The 18,922-nt window shown below is 49.5% G+C and overlaps 1 protein-coding gene across 5 annotated transcripts in view; it reads right to left on the reverse strand.

The window, feature by feature from the left end:
- Positions 1 to 18,922, reverse strand: part of LPIN1 (lipin 1) — a 125,590-nt gene that overhangs the window by 24,763 nt on the left and 81,905 nt on the right. For 4 of the 5 annotated variants that reach the window (XM_004745812.3, XM_004745814.3, XM_045084864.1 and 1 more), the window contains 9 exons: positions 17,364 to 17,468; positions 14,004 to 14,133; positions 12,381 to 12,693; positions 11,372 to 11,465; positions 10,563 to 10,753; positions 8,478 to 8,571; positions 7,446 to 7,515; positions 4,864 to 4,956; positions 2,087 to 2,166 (listed from right to left, as the gene is read on the reverse strand). In XM_004745812.3, coding sequence (XP_004745869.2) covers positions 2,087 to 2,166; positions 4,864 to 4,956; positions 7,446 to 7,515; positions 8,478 to 8,571; positions 10,563 to 10,753; positions 11,372 to 11,465; positions 12,381 to 12,693; positions 14,004 to 14,133; positions 17,364 to 17,468 — 1,170 coding nt within the window. The remainder of the gene's footprint in view (positions 1 to 2,086; positions 2,167 to 4,863; positions 4,957 to 7,445; positions 7,516 to 8,477; positions 8,572 to 10,562; positions 10,754 to 11,371; positions 11,466 to 12,380; positions 12,694 to 14,003; positions 14,134 to 17,363; positions 17,469 to 18,922) is intronic. The other variant, XM_004745813.3, reaches the window with a different exon arrangement.

The raw sequence follows: 18,922 nt of genomic DNA on the forward strand, positions 1-18,922 counted from the left end.
AGAGAGAGCGTGCACACACAGGGGGGCAAAAGGAAAGGGAGAGAGAGAATCTCCAGCAGACTTCCCGCTGAGCTCGGAGCCCGATGCAGGGCTCAATCCCAGGACTCTGAGATCCTGACCTGAGCCGAAATCAAGAGTCTTCTGCTTAACCAACTGAGCCACCCAGGCACCCCATGGTCTGTGCCTTTTCAACCTTGGACCAGGTCCACCGAGAGCCGCCTCCCGACGGCCCCCACCAGCCACCGCAGGCACACCTCCTGTGTGGCCCTGCTGGGTTTTGCATTCTGGTCTCTTTCTCGTGAAGCTGCCGTGAGAATTACAGCAGCTGCTCTCCACGGGGTGGGCATCTTTCTTAGCCCATTTCCCAGATGGAGGAGGAGTCACCGTGGGGCTTGTGGATTCACCAAAGGTCACACAGAAGGTAAGCCTCTGCTCTATGTCCTGCCCGTGCTGCCTCGCTCGTTTGGACATCGTGGCTAAGACAAAGATGGTTCTTGGAAAGAATTCCAGGAGAGCAGATGTTTCCAGTGCAGCTAAACTAAACCCCAGGGTTAAACGCTCAGGACGGTCGGGCTGAGGCCTCCGCCCGTGTCCCCTCTCACTGTGCTGTGTCTCTCCTGGGCTGCCTCCCCCGCTGCTCTGCACATGAGCGTCACACCTGCTCCTCCGTCGGATACAGAAACCAGTTCCCCAGAGCCAGGACTCTAAGCCAGATGTGTCTGACTCCCTGTCCCTGTGTCTGTGGCCTGCTGCTGTCCACTCGCGGGCGTGGACGACGACCGCACTGGCCGTCCGCTGGCCTCCAGCCGGGCTGCTGTGCACGTGCCCTCACAGGACAACACAGCCTGCACTCCTTCTAGAACACACCACTCTCTCCCTCCCGAGCACACGCGAAGTCACACTCAACATTCCAGGTCGGGAAGGTATCCAGAAAACCACACTTGATGGCCCCTTTCCAGAGAACAAGCAGGGGATGGAGGGCAAAAAACTGAAAAATCAACTCTGCTTCCCCCTCCAGGGCGGAAGGGCAGAGGGTCAGGTGGGAAGCGGCAGGGCGGGCCCGCCCCATGGGAAACAGCAAGGGTGTCCCCGCGGGGATTCTAGCCGAGAACTGGTGAGGCCTCTTAATCATCTTCAAAAGGTCCCGCACATTCTTCTATGCACAGAGCAATGAAGAAATCAGGTTTCTTCCTACTTCTACCTGTATGGGTTTCTAGTTCCACAAGGAACGATTGTGGATATAGAGCGATGGCCAGGAGGCTAAGGACGTGCCGCCTGAGCCTGCCTTCCCTACGGATCAATAATGTGCTGCGAAAACTTACCGATTCAGTCATAAACTCAACAATGCTTACGAAGTGCCCGCTGTGTGTGAGCCACTGGCTTAGCCTCTAGGATCCAAAAATGACTGAGATCTGCACTGTGCCTCCCCTTAGCTTGTTGGTATTTGCTGCTTGCTAAATAAGAAAGGCGATTCAGGCTTGCTGGAGTACAGGCGTAGTCCAGGGTGAGGCACTAGGTAAAAGGAGCCACATCGGCTCACTCAGCATCGACGTACAGTGTCAGCATCGGAACCAGTGTGTGATGGCTGTGCCCTCGGAGCAGCTACCCTCAAATCCCACACAAACAGACTGATCCGAAGACAAGACGTGATCAGTTATGAATCGTATCAATACTGAGAAAAGCCCTGATAAGCCCCAGTAAGTACTGAAACCATAGAGAAAGGCAATTTCCTCCAGAAAGGAACTTACTCCCATGCTGCTGTTAGCACTCATTTTGTCATTGCCACCGTCACTGTCATCATCACCACCGTGGCACTCTATGTCCAGGGCCATCACACACCAAGACCCTAGAAACGCTCTACTTTCATGACCTCCCAGAAGCCAGGCAGGTGTCGAAGGGAGCGACTGCATCCGTTCCATCACGGGAAACCATGTGAGGGAAAATGGCTCCAGGTCACTGGGTCAATACAGAGCCAGGGCCGCAAGCCAGGGCCGCCTGTCTCTGGAGAACCCTGTCAGCACCCGGTGGGCACATGCCCTGGGACACAGAAAGGAGCTGCCACAGCCCACGTGGACTGGCGCTGTACCTGGTGGCCATGCCGAGCGCCGACGCCTGCTCCCCGGTGCTGTGGCTCTTCCCAGCCAAGCCCTGCTCCGGCTTGCTCTCCTGGAGAAGAAGACAGGAGAGAGTCACAGGGTACCAAGGAGAGGGACCTGCATGACACCGCTGGGGTTTCAGGATGGGCTCTCCTAACGCCTGGGGCATGGCCCCAAATGCCGTCCCCAATGTTACACGCCCCAGGCACGGCAGGTCCCAGTTACTCCTTTGCTTGGAAGTGTTCAATTAAGCTGAGAAAATTTTTTTGACAGAAATGAGTCTGTTTTCCATAAGTGTTTGTGGCACCAAACCAAACTTCATAATCACTGGAGCTTATGCAAATGCTTTATCGAGGGCTGCCTGGATACCCGAATATTTTCAAAATATTTTCTTATAATTGCTGATAGAAATGCTCAAAAATATTTTCACACCATATTTTGCTTGGGAAAATGTAGATGCCTTCTCTCTTTTTCAACGCCACACACTCTTAATAGAAAATGCTCCTTCACTGTACTGGAAAGAGCTCTGGAAATCTACGAGATCTGGGCTCAGTTCTGCTTCTCCCACTTGGGAAGCTTGGGCATGCCCTGGAACCTTCCAGAGCCTTGTCTCCTCACCTGTAAAAGGCACAGGTGATAACATCCATCTCCTAACGCTGTTGGGAGGACCACAGAGAAGCTGCACCTGCACCTACACACAGAGCCTGGACCACAGCAGGCCAGGGAGGAGAAGACACCCACTGGCCCCACAGACTTCATGGGAAGTCATCAGACAGAATCAGCCAAGGACAAAGCGTGTACAGTTAAATCCCATTACTTGGGATCATTTGGTCAGGAGGTAGGTTAATGTTTTCAATGTTAATATAGAAAATGAGCAAAATAAATAATGTATCAGCATAACCATCTTAACCCAGGATAAGCACAAACTACCTACCTACTAACTACTAACTACCTACAATCTACTAACTACCGCTCTCAATAATTCTTTAATAGATGAGTTCAAATATATCTATCTATCTGAAATAAATGTATTTCAGTTTTTTTAAGAAATGTTTAATTTCATAACTGTTCCTTCATGCTGGTAATCCCCTTAATCCAGACTGGTGACAATGGGACTACTCTACAATACTGTAGCTGTCCTTGGGGTTTCTTTATACTCTATTCCAAAAGTAACAGCATTCCCTCAAATAGTCACCAAACCCCTCTTCTGTATCCAGTATGGGCCCCAGGGATATCCAGGGATCAGAGCCAGACATGGTCTCCATCTTCCTGGAGTTTAGGACGTGGAGGAGAAAGAGATGTTAATCAGTCACACTAATGTGTGTACAATTACAAACACTGACAAAAATGTATGAAGGCAAAGTTCACGGGCAGGACTATGAGAACAGAGAACAGCAGCCCAGACTAATCTGCTGAGAAAGAGTCTTTTGAGATGCTAGTTAATTAAGTGAAGGGGGTGGTGAAGGGGTCCTGGGAAGACCCCGCAGAGGAAAAGGCACATGCAAAAGTCCTGGGGTAGAGTGCATGTTTAGCCAGTGACGCTAAAACAGGGAGGGCAGGGGGACATGGACAAAAAGGGCTAAACACAAACATGGTGAAACGTGCTAAGGATACTGGTCTTAATTATGAGCGCCCTGGGAACCCAGAAGCTTTAAGGAAGGAATAACATAAATTGGACCCAGTATCCTAGTTGACCAATGTGACTACATCATAGTGGCTGAAGAAGAGAGGGCAAGAAGAGACAGTTGACCATGAAAAGCAATCCTGGGACAGACGGTACTAGCCGACATTTGGGGGAGTAGTACTGGACAGTGATGGGTACAACTGAGAGATATTTAAGATGGTAAACTGCTAGGATGTGGTGATGAACTGAATTCAGGAAATGAACAAAAAGGAAATGTCTAGCCTGTGGACATCCTTCCACATAGTCCTTCTGACTATGGTCCAACAAAGGAAGAATTCACAAGAAAACCATGAGTTCACTCTTGGAAATGACCCAGTTTCAGGTATCTTGAAGGATTCGCATGGAGACGACCCAGGGTTGGCTACTTGAGAAATGCATGTGAAGTACAAAAGAATGTCCGGTTTGGAAGTCAAACAGGGGTGTGAGTAGGGCTGCCTAGGGAAAGGCAGGCGGTCCAAGCAGAAGAAAAGACCCTAGGACAACCCTCAGTAACCCCGCTTGTGGGGGCAGAGCCAGGGTGAGGCCAGCCTCAGGAGCAAGAGTACCAGGAGGACACAGGGCCATGGAAGTCAAGCAAGAAAAGGGCTTCAAGAAGCGGATGGAGAGGCTGACAGGTCTGGCAAAGAGCACAGGCATCTACGGATGCCGACAGCAAAGTCCCACGTATTTAGAGACACCATCTAAGTGAAAGGACTGATGAGAATTAGTCTACCGCTCCAAGAATTACCTCATTACAGTTATACTTACAAGCAGCAAAAAGGCACTTGACTTAAAAAAGAAAATTAAACTATCAGATTGAATCCCTTCTTTTGACAGACGAAGAAATTCCAGAGGAGTGGCGACCTGGCCTCGGGCTCCCAGCCAGGTACCAGGGTCAGGAGGTGAAGCCACGCGTCCCCTCCCCCGTACCTTCCCTGCATTCTGGGAGGGCTGCCCCTGCCTCGTGGCAGAGCGGCCTATGAACACTCACTATGATGGTTTGTGTTTCCTTCTCTGATGTACAGGCATGAAAACACACTTCACTACACAAATGCCCAAATTGGCTGAGCCTAGTAGAAACGCCCTTTTGTCTTCCATGCTTACCTCTTTGATTGTGGTATTTCTTCCCCTCCATGAAAACCACCATCTTCCTCCCTTTCTGGGCATCTTATCCCTCATGATAGATTCCACAGTGGCCTGTTTTAAATGGATGGTAACATAAATAATGGAACCAAAAAAAGATAACTTAGCACATCCAAACCAAAAGACACACACATGCAAATTAAAGTAAGATTTTAAAAAAAAAAAAAAAATCAGAGAAAACACAACATACTATTTGTGGACTAAAAATTTTCGAGAAGCAAAACCTAATGGCGTCCAAAATTACATGAAGATAACTTAAGCATGAAGACTTAAGAAGATGTTAAAGGAATAAACAAACAACAAATAAAATACAACACGACAACAACAGAAAAAGAAAGCATTGACAATCATTAGTGATTAGTTAAGACCAAAGGTTTCCAAATTAAAGTGATTTACTGGTTAAGCTACTGTTATTCTCTCAGTATGATGATTATAAAATTAAAAAATGAAATGATTAATACAGAGTATAGGGTAAAACATTTTAAACAAAGAGTAAAATGCACAAGATCTCTTTAGTAAATGGAAAATGCCAAATTGAGACAAACTGAACCTTAGTAGATGCAATTTGGGTTAAAACCTCAAGTATTAAAAAGAAAACTCATACTCTCGCCCTAAAGAAATGAAAGTTTAATGAAGGAAGATTAAATATTAATTAATAATTTTCTAAGCACTGCCCAAGAAGAAAACCTCTATCTCGAGAATTCCAACACCAAGTGGACTCCCCGCCCACTCCCCCCCCCCACCGTCTCCTTCTAGTAACAAAAGCAATTTATGTCTTTCAACCAAACAGGATTCAGATAAAGTGAGAGATTAAAAAAAAAAAAAAAAATTCACATATTTCCCCCCATCGGTGTGCTTCTTTTTAGCATTTAAAAGTCTCTACTTGATACAAAAGAAACTGAATTCACGGAAAAGCAAACCATGAAAACACTATTCGCAAAGAGGATAACGCAGACAGGTGTGTATTACCCTATTCCTCCTAAACTCATCCATAAATGTAACAAAACCGCAATTAGAAAAAAAAAAAAAACTAGCAGGATTATTTCCATACCTAGACAAAGCGATTCTAAAGTTCATTTATAAAACAAAAACTGCCAAGAAAATTCAGACAGACGAATATTATCAAGTTGGTACAAGCCTTACTACATATTAAAATTGAAAAGCTATCATAATTAAAAGAATGCATTTTGGTACATGAGTAAACATATACATGGACAGAAGACAACATCCAGAAAGGAGACTAAATCCATAAAGAAATAATCATACACGCTGTAGCTCTAACTGCATATTGGGGCGGGGGGACGTTATCTAGCAAAAGGTACTGAGATAATGAGGAAGCTATGCCGGACCCGGTTACTTGCCTCCCTGGACACATCATCCCCTTCCTTTCTCGCCAGCACGTTGGAAACTGTTCAAGAATCGGGCGCCACAGGTTCTGACCTCGCTTGGTCTACCCCATTCCCGATCGATCGTCCACTGTTCTGCCAGCAAGTGGCTTGGAGGTGATCATGTGACCAAGTTGCGGCCAATGAAACGTGAGAAGCCAGTCCCTACCCTTCCTATAGGGGTAAGGCTGTTTGAGAGGAAGAAGTCGGGGACAGTGACCTTGAGATCATAAAGGGAAAGGCAAGACAGTCATGGAGAAGCTGACCCTGAAACTACCAACCTCAAAGATTCTTACGACGTCAGATGAAAAAGGCTGTTATTCAAGCTACTCATAGTCATTCTGTTTCCTACAGAGCTTCCTGATTCATAACCAGCTGGAAACAAACTGATTGAGCTCCTGATAGCTCACTCACTCACAAAATAAAATCGAGACAGATCAGACATTTAAGAAAGTGCTGGGGAGGGGTGCCTGGGTGATTCAGGGGGTTAAACATCCGACCCTTCATCTCCACTTAGGTCTTGATCTCAGGGCTGTGAGTTCAAGGCCCGCACTGGGCTCCACACTGGGCATGGAGCCTACATAAAAAAGGGAAAAAAGAAAGTACTAGGGGAAAAGCTGGCATATTTTCATAAGTTTCGGAAATGGGGAAGTAGGGCCATTCTAAGTATAATACGAGATCCAACAGCCTTAAAGGATGGACAAATTCTATACTTAAAACTAATTCTACATTAAAAACACCACAAACAGAGTCAAAGACCTACTGACAGCTTGTAAAAAGATTCAGAGTGAGTACCACAAAACCTCAGCTAAGGAGCCATGCGCCCATCTTCTGTGAGCTAAACCCCTGCAAGCTAAAGGGTATTTCTATTGCGTTGACGTCCTGAGCACAGCAGGTGTCAGGAAAGGAACCCGGAGGAGGCAGGATGCGATCCGGCGCTGCCCCAGTCGGGAAGTTTTGCCCTGATGAGCAGCAGGAAGGGGAAGGACATTCAGGGTGCAAGCGAGGCGGGTTCTAAACTCCTGACCTCAATGGTCATGAACATCAAAAGAAAACCATGTAATTAACTTTTGCTTCTAAAGTCGAAGTTAAATTCCAGCCGCCCAGCGTCGTCTACCCATGATAGTGCCACCTCTTCCAACTCGTGGTCAAGCTCACCTTTGGCAAAGGTTTCTGGAAGGCCTGCATTGCCAGGAGCAAAGGCGCTGCTGTCGTCCAGTTATAATATCTGACGTGGGAAAATGAAACAGATGTCAAAGACCGTGGCTCGGACTGAAAAATCTTCCTAGTGTCACCAGACACAGTCTAGGAAAGCTCTGGAACCCCAGCTGGGTCCGTAATGAGCCCAAGACTGTGGCCAACAGCCGGCCTTCCCCATTTGCCTCTCACCCTGCCAACGCCTCAGCAGCCACTCTTGGGGGCCAAGCGGAGACCAGTGGAGGCGGTGGGAGCCCGCGGCCAGCTGGAGGTGAGCCCGAGCTCCCCGGCTATCCAGCCACCGAGGTGCCGAGGGCATTTCCTGCCACACTTCGTGGAAATGGCATCTAGGTACCCCAAGTTGGGACCTAAACACCTGACTTCCTCTCGGGAAGAAAAGTTTGCTACAAAAACACCTGCACAGTCCCTGACCTCAGACACCAAAGCTTTCACGGGTAGCTAAGCAGTCTGTGCTACGAACGCCCGTGGACGATGTGGGCCTGAGGCTCAGAGGCCAAGGGCTGAGACTAGATACTTTCCGGTACAAAACCTAGTCCGGGGGCGCCAGGGTGGCATAGTCAGCTACACGCCCTACACGCTTGGTTTTGGCTCAACATGATCTAGGGTCATGAGCTCGAGCCCCACCTCGGGCTCTGCACTCAGCCACGAGTCTGCTTGTCTCTCCCCCTCCCTCTGTCCCCCTCTGCTCATGCTCGCTCTCTCGCTCTCTCTCTCTCTCTCTAAAATAAACAAATAAATCTTTTAAAAATCCAGTACGGGTGAGTATTAAAACCCACAAGATTGACACTTATACCAACCTACCAGCTATAGAACAACACAGTGCTTTGCCTACGGTGAAGAGGTAATAATAAATTTTAACAAAGACTTCACCTTACGTATTTCTAAGGTCTATTGTCTGGATCTTTGCTTTTGAAAAACTGAAATGCAAACCGTACTGTGAGACGGCCAAAATGACTTCCAAGAGGAACCTACTTATTCCCGATCTTCACCACGAGATTGGGGTCATCGATCAGAGACGGGTTGTCCACAAACTGTTGATACGACACGGCTTGCTCCAGAAATGCATCTGTGAAAGAGATCGCAGGAATAAGGAGAAAACAGAAGGAATATCTTGTTCAGAAAAACAGGCTTACGTTTCCCTTGCTAGTTCACAAGTGCCGTCTCGGAGCCGACACATTCCAGCTACGTAGACAATCCTTCAAATGCGTTTATAAAGGGGCCTGAGTTTGGGGGCAGCGTCTGTGCAGAAATGGGGGCGGCCAAGGGCGTCCGAGGCTGTGGGGCAAGTGTATGCCCCGGCAGCGAGGCGGGGAGCAGGCGTGTGGAAAATCCAGTTTCCCCACGCATCTCCAGAAGCAGGTGACTGGTAAGGAGGCTCGGAAACCAGGCCACCCAGTTTCAGTCACTTTTACCCGTGTAAGCCTATGCGGAGCAAGTACTTAATTCCCTCAAGCCTCAGCTTCCTCATCTGTAACATGCGGATCAAGAACCACGCCCGCTTCTTTGGCGGCTGTGAGGCTAGGAAGCCAATGTCCAGCCTAAAGCAAGAACTCGCTCGATGTCAGTGGGCGAGGTGCTGGTCACTGTCACATGGAGGAAGAGCGGAAGACAGCATGAGGCCTGACCTGCTGACCCAGCCCCACCACGTTCTGGGAGGAGGGAAGGCCTCAGCCCTGATTCTAGCTTCTGTGATGAGCTCTGGCCTCCACTCAATGTCCCCCACTCAGCTGGCCCTGGCTTGAGCCCTGATGTGGGCTCTGACCACCTCTCTGTCACTAATCTGTCCCCATTCCTTCCCCAGGGGGGAGGGGGGGTCCTATAGACCCTGAACAGAACCAACCCAGGAGATCCCAGACCTGTCCAGCAGGAAGAGACCCGTTGGTCAAGAGGCTGACCCAGCCTGGCCACGACAGGTACCTCTGGAACCCGAATTCATGCCGCTAGGTGCTCTCCTCAGGGGCTCCTGCTCACGGGCTTCTGGCCTCATCTGAGCAGACCCCTGGAAGGACACTCAGTGCGAGTGTACAGGAGAGCGGGTGCCATGGGACACCAGCCCCTCGCACCTCTTCAAGGTCCCACAGTGGCTGGTGCTAGAGATACGCACACGTGACGTGGCTATTACAGGGGAGGAGGTCTTCGAAAGACTTCTTGTGAGGGACTAAACCAGCTGGAGCACATTGAACTATGTATTTCAGTTCAGCTCCAGGGGGATGGATTAGCTAGTTCAGGTTCCAGAGCAAGGAGCCCCAGCCTTTGTGTGAGAACTTCACGGAGCCCTGCGGGACTCCGGGATAGAGGCAGGAGTCTAGGACGGCAGCTCGGGGCAGGAAGGGAAGGGGTGGTGAGGGGGTGAAGTGCACTGCCTCACCCCTTCCCCACTGGAAAAACAGACCATGGTGGGGGGAGGGGGCTGACGAAAAAGAGAGAACAGTGTGAGTGGAGGCAGTGGTAGAGGGGCAAGAGAGCGACACTCGGGGCCTCTGATGCCACTCGAAGGGTTCGTCAGTTGGTGACAGCTGATGCATCCGCTGGGGGTCTTAGGACCACCTCACCACCTAGCTGTCACGAGACACTGGGAAACCACGGTTCTGAATCTGATGGACACCATGAATTAATTCACCACGTACGCCAAGCCTATGAGCACCCCGGAGATCCAGCTGGCAAGCGCCCCTGAATGTGCTCAGATCCAGACGTCTCTCCCTCCCCAAGACCCCACAGCCTTTCTACACACTTCCAGTGCCCTGTGACTCCGTGACCCCGACATTGCCCCTGGGCTGCGGGCTCCCAGAGGGCACCACTGCAGGGCGGGCACAAGGCAGGGAGACATACACAGGTGCTCAGCAAACACGCCCGACGACAAGTGGCCCCGAAGCCGTGTGTGACCAACAGAAGCATAAGGCCCGTGAGCTACAGCGAATCATCTGTGCTCTGGGGAACCAGCCAAGTGAAAAGCCACTTTCAACAGAGAAGCCCGAGCTTCCAGACGATCTGGCCACTGGCCACGAGAGGGCGCTCGTGGCTCAAAGACCGGCGCCAGGGCCAGGCTCCGGGCAGTACCTTTGGTTATCTCCCGGTTGTCGCTGAGGCCCCCGCACAGGGAGATGGCGATGGACGGCAGGTCCCTCAGGCTGTCCGAGGTGCTCTCCACGCCGCTGTCGATGCCAGAGCTGCCCACGGACTGCGGGGACTGGTTGGCTGACCGGGCTCCGTTGTCGCTGGTGTGTTTGGCGAGCCCGGAAGGATCCCCGCTGGGAGGAGGAAGAGGAGAGGTGACATCGCGCTGGCCCGCGGAGTCACAAAGGAGGTCATCTCAGGACCGGGACAAAGACAGACAAGTGAAACCCACTACTTGGGGAGAGACAATTGTTTTAGCCTATTGTCCTCCCTGTGTCCCCTCCCGAGCCTACGTGAAAGGAACGGCAGAGAAAGCACACTGTCCTCAGAGGCCACAGATCTCTGCTACACCCTCCGAGGAGCCAGCCCTCCCTGCACATCACAAAACGGAACAGGGGTCTCAGAGGCCACGGGAGAATCTCTCCTCGGGACGGAGAGGGCTGTGCACCTGCCCCCTTTTAGCCACTGATTTGGGTGACGGGTCACCGCCTCGTGCCCCCTCACAACACGACCGCGGTGTCCCCACAGGAGCCAGCCTCGTGCCTTCATTCCTGTTCAGGAGGTGGGAAGCCAGCCACACAGAACTATCCACACGGGACTCCGGAGAAAGTCCGTTATTTACTGGTAGATTTTCACAGGAGAATCGGAGCTCCCTTTTCTTACTCACTTTCCAATCACATGTAAGGGTGGGGGGAACCAGACTCACACAGACAAACACAGAAAATGATACGAAGAATAAAAAGAAATTTTACTTTTTGGGAAAATACAGGGCAGCCACTTCAGGGTCCATATCTGTGAGGTCATCCAAGTAGACGCCGTCAGCCCCCAGATGCCTGCTTCGTTTGTCTGGAAGAGCAAAGGGGTCAGGTCAGAGCCCTGGTCCTCCACGGACTTCCGAGCAGCTCCAGAAAGCACTGAAGCATAATGCACGTTTGCTCCGAAGTGTGCGTGACCGAGTCACGCAACGCTGCTGAGCGACGCCCCCAGCTGTGAAGGGCCTGATGTGTCCTGAGCACTCGGTCTACTGAAGCCATCGCCACCATCATTCAGTGAGGAAGGCTTTCGTTAAACACGTCCTGGGATGCACAGTCCCAGGCCCGGGGGCCCACACGGTGCATCCACAGTCACTGCACACCACGACCGTGGACTTCCTGTTTCCTTCTGCCAGAGAATGACGTCACTGGTTGATAGAAATCTAGAAAAGCGCACCACGTGGTTAACCACGTGGTCAACAGGACAGGCTTGACGTCATCCCTCCTGCCGGGCGACGAGGCGTGTACTCAACCAGCAGTTCGGAGCAAGACTATTCTGAGCACAGAGGAAACAGGCAAAGCAGGCCAAATGGTTCTTGACCCCACAGAGCACGCACGTTCTAGTACGGGAGCTCCCAGCAAACACAGATATAAACAAGTGACCCTCGCAAACAGTGACCCGTGTCACGCAGAAATTAAAACCAGGCAAGGTGCTGACAGAAACTGAGGGGCAGGGGGTGAGGAGACCAGGACTAGCTCAACAATCGGCTTCCTCTGGAGCCCCAAGACTTCACCCCTCGGGATGCCAGCACCCCGATCTAGAGAGTGAAGGGGCTTGTGACACCACCCCAAGGGCTCCTTCTGTCTGACTGTATAACTAAATTCTGATAACATCTTCAGCGGAAAGCTGTCCCGGTCCAGCTTCCCCGTTGACATCCTCAGGCCTTCGGAGGGAAGGACTGGGAACGTGCAGAGCCCCCCATCTGCTGCGACCCGCCAGCCTTCCCACCTTTTTTCCTGGACGGAGAATCCATCTTGCTTGTTGTCGGGGCTACGCTGGCAGAGAGGGGTTTAGGTTCTTCGATCGTAGGCAGAGGCGGGGCTGCCGCCCCCAAGGCCTCAACGTCTTCTTCATTCGCAAACTGCATCTCCGTGGGAGGCTTGCCCAGCTCCGGAATGGGCAGCCCGGGAGGCCTGGCTATGGTTGGCGACTGGTCACTAAACGCATCCGAAGACTCACTCTGGATGGCCTGAAAGTGTATCTTATCACAGATTTTTCTACTGTTTAATGGGCTGCAGTCTTTCATCTTGTGCGGAGATGACTATGTCAAAGGGGCAGAGAGACAGACAGACAGAATGGTCAGGGCGTGGGCAAAGAGAAAAAAGGAGTTAACCGAAGAAAAACCATGAACCCATTAACATCTGCACAACCGTCTGCCCATTTGGCAGAGACAGTCAAGCCTCGGGCGTCACCTGGTGATTTCCCTTCCGCCAGAAGAATCTAAACAGCAGAACGCCAGTTCCAGAGCGAACAAACTTTCATATAAAACATGAACGGCCCTTGAGAAGGCTGTGGGATCGGGAAAGGGAAAGGGATCGGGAAAGGCCAAGAAACAAGAGAAGCTCAAGTCCTCAGTGTCCATGCACGGGACGGGCAGGACAGTCGCGGGACGGGCAGTTCGCAGCACAGCGACAATAAGGGAATTACAATTACACACAACAGCACGATGAATGTCGCCAAGCTAATCTCTGCTGTGAAAGGCAGGAGGGAGTTTGTCCTTCTGGGGGGGCAGGCTGAGCAGTAACTGCAAAAGTGGGGGCTTCCCAGTGGCTGAGTAAGCCCTGCTTCTCTCTGGACACATTCACGGCGTGAACATGTGCCAATCTGTGCACCTACGATGTGGGCTTTCCTCTGTGCACGGGCTCTATTTCAATAAAGTTTACCCCCAAAACTAAGTCAACAAGTGGGTGGTTCGCCTGAGTGAGAAATGAACATTTCTGATTCTACTTCTCCAAGGAGTGTCCTGTTACGGAAAAGATTTGTCCGGTCAAAAACAAGAATGCAATTTATGGGTTGGAGGGAAAGGGAAAGTGCCGGTTCCTGTACCCGAACTCACAGCTTCTCGCACAGCAAGAAAACGCTACAGCACCTCTGTGCTTGGAAGCCTTTTGCCAGAAGAAGTGATGCATTAGCACTTCCACGCCACTTCTCCAGTGACAAATGCCATGAGTTTGAAAAGATGGCTGCTTCAGTCGGCGCTACAGCACGCAGGCAGAGAAATCCGCGTTTTCCATGAAAGCTAAATATAACCCAGAAAAAGAAAGAACCCAAAGCTCTACCTGAACAGACATTCCCTCCAAAAAGTTGCCCATCTGGATTCTCCATAGGAATGCTTTCCATGTTTACTCATTCACTCATTCATATTACAACCCTCTACTGGGGATACAAGAAGTTGTAGCATCTTCTAGAAGCTTTACAATATTAAAAAAAAAAATTGTTATTGTAAAATATTCAAGATGCTTTTAATAGACTGGAATATGAAATGAAATTTCTTCAAAGAAAAGATCATGCGTTTCATGTTTTTGGAAACTATTTTCGATATTTGGCAGAAATGGGGGTGGGGGGGCTTACCTTTGCCGCTTGTGGTAATTCTCCCCAAAGCCAGAGCATTTCTAGGTTACTCTTCGGCATCGTCCTGTCGGTGGCCTTATTGACCAATTCTGAATCGCTTTTAGGTGTTGAAGGTCGAGAACCTGAAGGACTTAAGAAAAACACAAATCCATGATTAAACTGGGAAGGGAAACTTTTTTAGATGTTTTTGGTCCAGAATTCTATGGTTCAAACAGCCCAGAAAATGCACGCAAGCTTCATGACATTCCCCTCTGTGGCCACCAGGGGTCCACAGAACACAGAGCCAGGAGGAAGATGCTCCCCTTTTGGGGAACCTATCCCAACCTGCCCCCCAGTTCCAAGTAAAGATGAGAATAGACATTTAGAAAGGAAAAACTGAAGAAAAGAGAGAAAAGTGTGTTCTCCTCTCAAAACCATCTGTCTCTCTCCACCTCACCCTGAGCTCCCCACTCCTGTGGTCTCAACTTCCAAACTGCGTCTGTCGGCTCTCAGCTGCAAAGGGGGTCCTGCCCATCTCAGATACGTACCCATTATACTCAATTTTTAAAGGTTTATGAATCTGCACTGGCTTCGAAAACAGGGAAACTGTATCACGTGCTAATTTTGCCACAAATTCCAAATGCCAAGAATAAACTCAAACTTCCTAACACGCCAGGAGCCTCTGTGTTGAGATTTCATTAAATATCTTCCAGGAATAGTTCAAAATCCACCTGTTGGCTAAAGCTTGCTCTGTAACAACATATCATATGGCTTAATTCTCAGGCCAGTTTTTAAGTGGTTGTAACTTGTGTTCTTGTCTCTATAATGTTTCCTATTTCTCCTCTTGAGACCTGAACAAAGTTTTCCCTCTGTCCAGCCAGAGTGACCAGCCCAGAATCATCACCTTGTCTACAAACTTCTCACAGTATCCTAAACAACATCTGGATGAAAAAATATATCCATTTCACCTCTCCCTGCCTTCTCCTGCATCAATTCCCCCAGAGCAAGACAACGGTGTTACATGAAGCCGCCATGTTTTCCTTCTGCACCTTCTTCCACAGCCCTCACACTCTCCTGAGTCCCCTCCTGGCCTCACAAACCTGAGTTAGATGTCAACTCCCACAGAATACAGCTTCCTGTCAGGACAAGGAGCAGTCACAGATGGAACCTATCAAACCAACAGGGACCCTTAATGGCTAAACTGGTCCCATATCTCTTCAGTCTGACCATTTGAACCAAAGAGACTCACCGCTCTCTCTTTCTCTCTCTCTACCTTCCATTTCAAACCAAAAGGCTCAGAGGCTGGTTCATCACCCATGGTACCCACTGTCCACCAAACCACCCACGTGGTACGTGGCTATAGTGTGGCCCTCACGCTCTATTTCACCATGTGTGGAGGAGGACCCAGAGACAGGGTGTCGTGGGAGCGTATACGATGGGACATGTCTCCCAACACACGGGCACACCCCCCCTCTTCCGCCCCATAGGAAGTGGTCCCACAGGAGGAAGGCTGCGCACCCACACATCTAGGTGGTAAGGTGTCCATCACCTCCCAACCTCTCTTGCTCCTTCTAGTCCTGTAATTACACTTTTCTCCAAAGGGTCACTGCCTCCCTGGCACCAGCATGTCCATATTATATATTCGACATCAGCGCCAGGTCCGGAGGGGGCGTCATGGCCTCCAGTGTACCTACAACCGTGACCAGCATCCAGTCTGTCTCCAGAGTCATCACAGAAAAGGTCCACTGTGACTGGCTTCCTGTCCTCCGCAGCGCGGCATCCGAACCTCCAACCCCTCCAACAGCTCCTGCTGTTCTATTTCACCACATAAAACACGAGTGATGTTTTGTGGAACAAGGAATGGTTGTACCCCCTGCACTGAAGTCAGCAGAGCCCTTTAGACAGAGCTTGCTCTGGAGCCGGGGGGTCAGCGAACTTCGTCAAGTTTTGTGAGTCACGCAACCTTTGTCAGAGCGCACAATTCTGTCGCAGCTGCACAAAAGCGGCCCTTGACGATACGTGAGTAAGCCGCAGTCCCACAGAACCACAAGGACGGATGGGGGGCCACGGCTGGCCCACCGGCCGTCCTTAGCCAGCCCCTGCTCTAGAAGAAGGCAAATGCTGAACACGAGTGTCTTGTGGTGCCAACTCCAGAATTCCTGCTATTCCGACCCCTGGCCAACCCCACAAGCCCTAGGTCTCCACAGAGGTATTCAGGTTTGCAAACTCATCCACAGAGAAGCGAGCCCTGAGCTAGGAGCGCCACCTCCGGCGCCCGGCCGGCCACCACCATAAATGGCGGCAACACCAGCCTCCCTCAGAAGGATCCTGCACGCAAATACCCGCGCACGGTCTGTGGAATTCAGGCTGACAGAAGGGGAGTCGGGGAAAGGCTCCCAGTTCTGGGTGTGATTCACAAGGAAGATGGTGGGTCCAAGATTTCCCATTATCAAATCTTAGTCTTTTAAGGTCAAGGGTTGTTCAAAAAAATAAGCTTACAAGATCTGTGATTGGCTTTCGTAAATAATGCATTTATTAACCACGGAACAGTTTTGAGGATTTTGCCAGTCCCGCTTGGGCAAGTGAGTTCTAACTGTTCACAGCTTAGTTTTCCTCCTTTCAAAATGGCCTTTCCTCTGTACATGAAACTTTCCAAACGAAGCATATCCTGAGACTTGATTCTTTCATCAAAAAGGAAAACATTTCTCGTGTAGAAGTCAGTCAGAGCTTCATTTGTTAACATTTAGAAACCATATAACCATATAGGTCCACCACGCAGCTCGGAGTGTGGACACCATGGAAGGAATGGAGGCAAGAACCTCAGACCATGGCATCTGAGGAAAATACAAACCTATGATCCTAAACCTATGCTACTTTCCAAAATTCCATTCTAGAAATGCCTTGGAAATAGGATTCCATTATTCAGACAGTCTAATCAGCAACTTAAAGAGTTATAATAACTCCCCTTACACAAAAGATCTTATAAACTTGTATGTTGAACAACCCTTAGACACAAAGCAAAAATCATATTACCGATTTTTATTTCATTGTTCTGATTTGCAAAGCGGCAAATGGCGGCAACATAAAATTTGGAAGAACTATATGCTTAGCCATAATTTCCAGAGAATCCAATTTAGTCATGGAAAAAAATCTAATAATCTACAAATGCTTAATCAAAGGAAAAAAAAACCATCTCTATGTATTTTCTTCATAAGTAATTTGGTTAGTCAAGTAGATTTGTAAGAGTTAGATCAAAAGTTTCATTTACGCAGTCTATGCATTGTCTGCGTAAGTAATTTGGTCAATGGTAAACAGGCTTGTACGGGTTAGATCACAATTTTGATTATCGAAGACATCCAAGTGGGGAAAAAGCCCCTCTACCTTTCCGAAGCATGGAAGTGGGAAGACTGTGGAGGGCAAGAGCTAGAAAGGCCTCCCTCGGCTGCAACTGCCAGGCGGGGGGCAGTCCTTTGGCAATCTATCGGGCTACCGGACACCACGTGATACACATTAAGAGAAAGAAAAATCACAGGTCAATTCAATTAAACTTCATATAAATTATTTGACTCCTCTCCACAATAACATTTGCGAGAAAATGAACATACTTAGGCATCTGACAACAGCAGAAATGACTCTGTTGAAATCACTCAGAAATCAACATGAATTTTTTGAACACAAGAACAGGAAACTGCCAAAAGACTCATTTCACTTTCTATTTCATCCATATGGCCGTAAAAGATTGTTATTCTCTGGTCAGAATTTAGTGCTTAATCAAACTGCAGTCTCCAAAGAGTTGATCATTTCTGCTGCCAGTTGTCTCTTCAAAGAAAAGACGTACTTCCAAGTATGGAAATGTATCTATTTATCCTAATTTGTTGTTGCATATGACAGCAGTCAGACCTGCAGGATCTGACACGGCCGCTCTTCTGGATTCATAAGGCAAATCATGGAAGACGGGAGAACATACCCACGGTTGCTTTTTTAAACATTTATTTGAAACTCAAAATTAAGGTAGAGTGTCTGAACAGATTTTCCAACCTAACAGTGGTTTCTAACCATCCTACCTAATTTTCTTCCTAAAATGCCATCTTTTTCCCTCCTTAGGGTGCATTTCCACAGACCTCGGGAGATGATGAGAGAGGTTCCAGGAAGGTCTAATATCTGCACTGTCCATATGTCAGCCACCAGCTGCACGTGACTATCGAGCACATGAAGTGTGACACGTCCACACCAAGGTGGTCTTTCCATGTGAATTCACAATGATCTCAAAGACTTAGTATAAAAACGAGAATGTGAAAATCTCATTAAGAACTTCGTGGAAACGACTTGATGGTATTTTGGACATGCTGGGTCAAAGGAACTCAATCATCAAAGGTAACTTTCTCAGTTTCTTTTCACCCTCTAACGATGGCTGCTGGAAAAGTGTAAACATCCTGGGTAGCTAGCGTTCTGTTTCTACAGCACGGGCTAGGTCTGCAGACAGACCTCCACGAGGACACCCCACAGGCCTCTAGCCCCACTGGGGCAGACCGACACCGGCTGTCCTGGACCCAGGCTCGGGACTGATCTAGTTCTCTGGGACCCGGACTCCAGCACGTCCTGCTCACTGTGCTGTTCCACTGACGAGATCGCTCTGGTGGAACTGGAAAGAAGCAGGGCTGTTGGGAGGACTCTGGCTTTCAGCAGGGAGCCTTTGCAGCAGGGTTCCCACACTTCCACTACAAACCACAAGTACATCTACAACGTAAGGAATAAGAATGATCCAAGCCTGGGGCGCCTGGGCAGGCTCAGTGGGTTAAGCATCTGCCTTTGGCTCTGGTCATGATCCCAAGGTTCTGGGATCGAGCCCCACATCGGGCTCCAGCTCAGTGGGGAGTCTGCTTCCCCCTCTTGCTCTGCCCCTCCCTACTGCTCATTGTTCTTTCTCTCTCTCAAATAAA

This window comes from Mustela putorius, unplaced genomic scaffold (genome assembly GCF_011764305.1).
Source record: "Mustela putorius furo isolate JIRA1106 unplaced genomic scaffold, ASM1176430v1.1 tig00000813_pilon_pilon_pilon, whole genome shotgun sequence".
NCBI classification, from domain to species: Eukaryota; Metazoa; Chordata; class Mammalia; order Carnivora; family Mustelidae; genus Mustela; species Mustela putorius.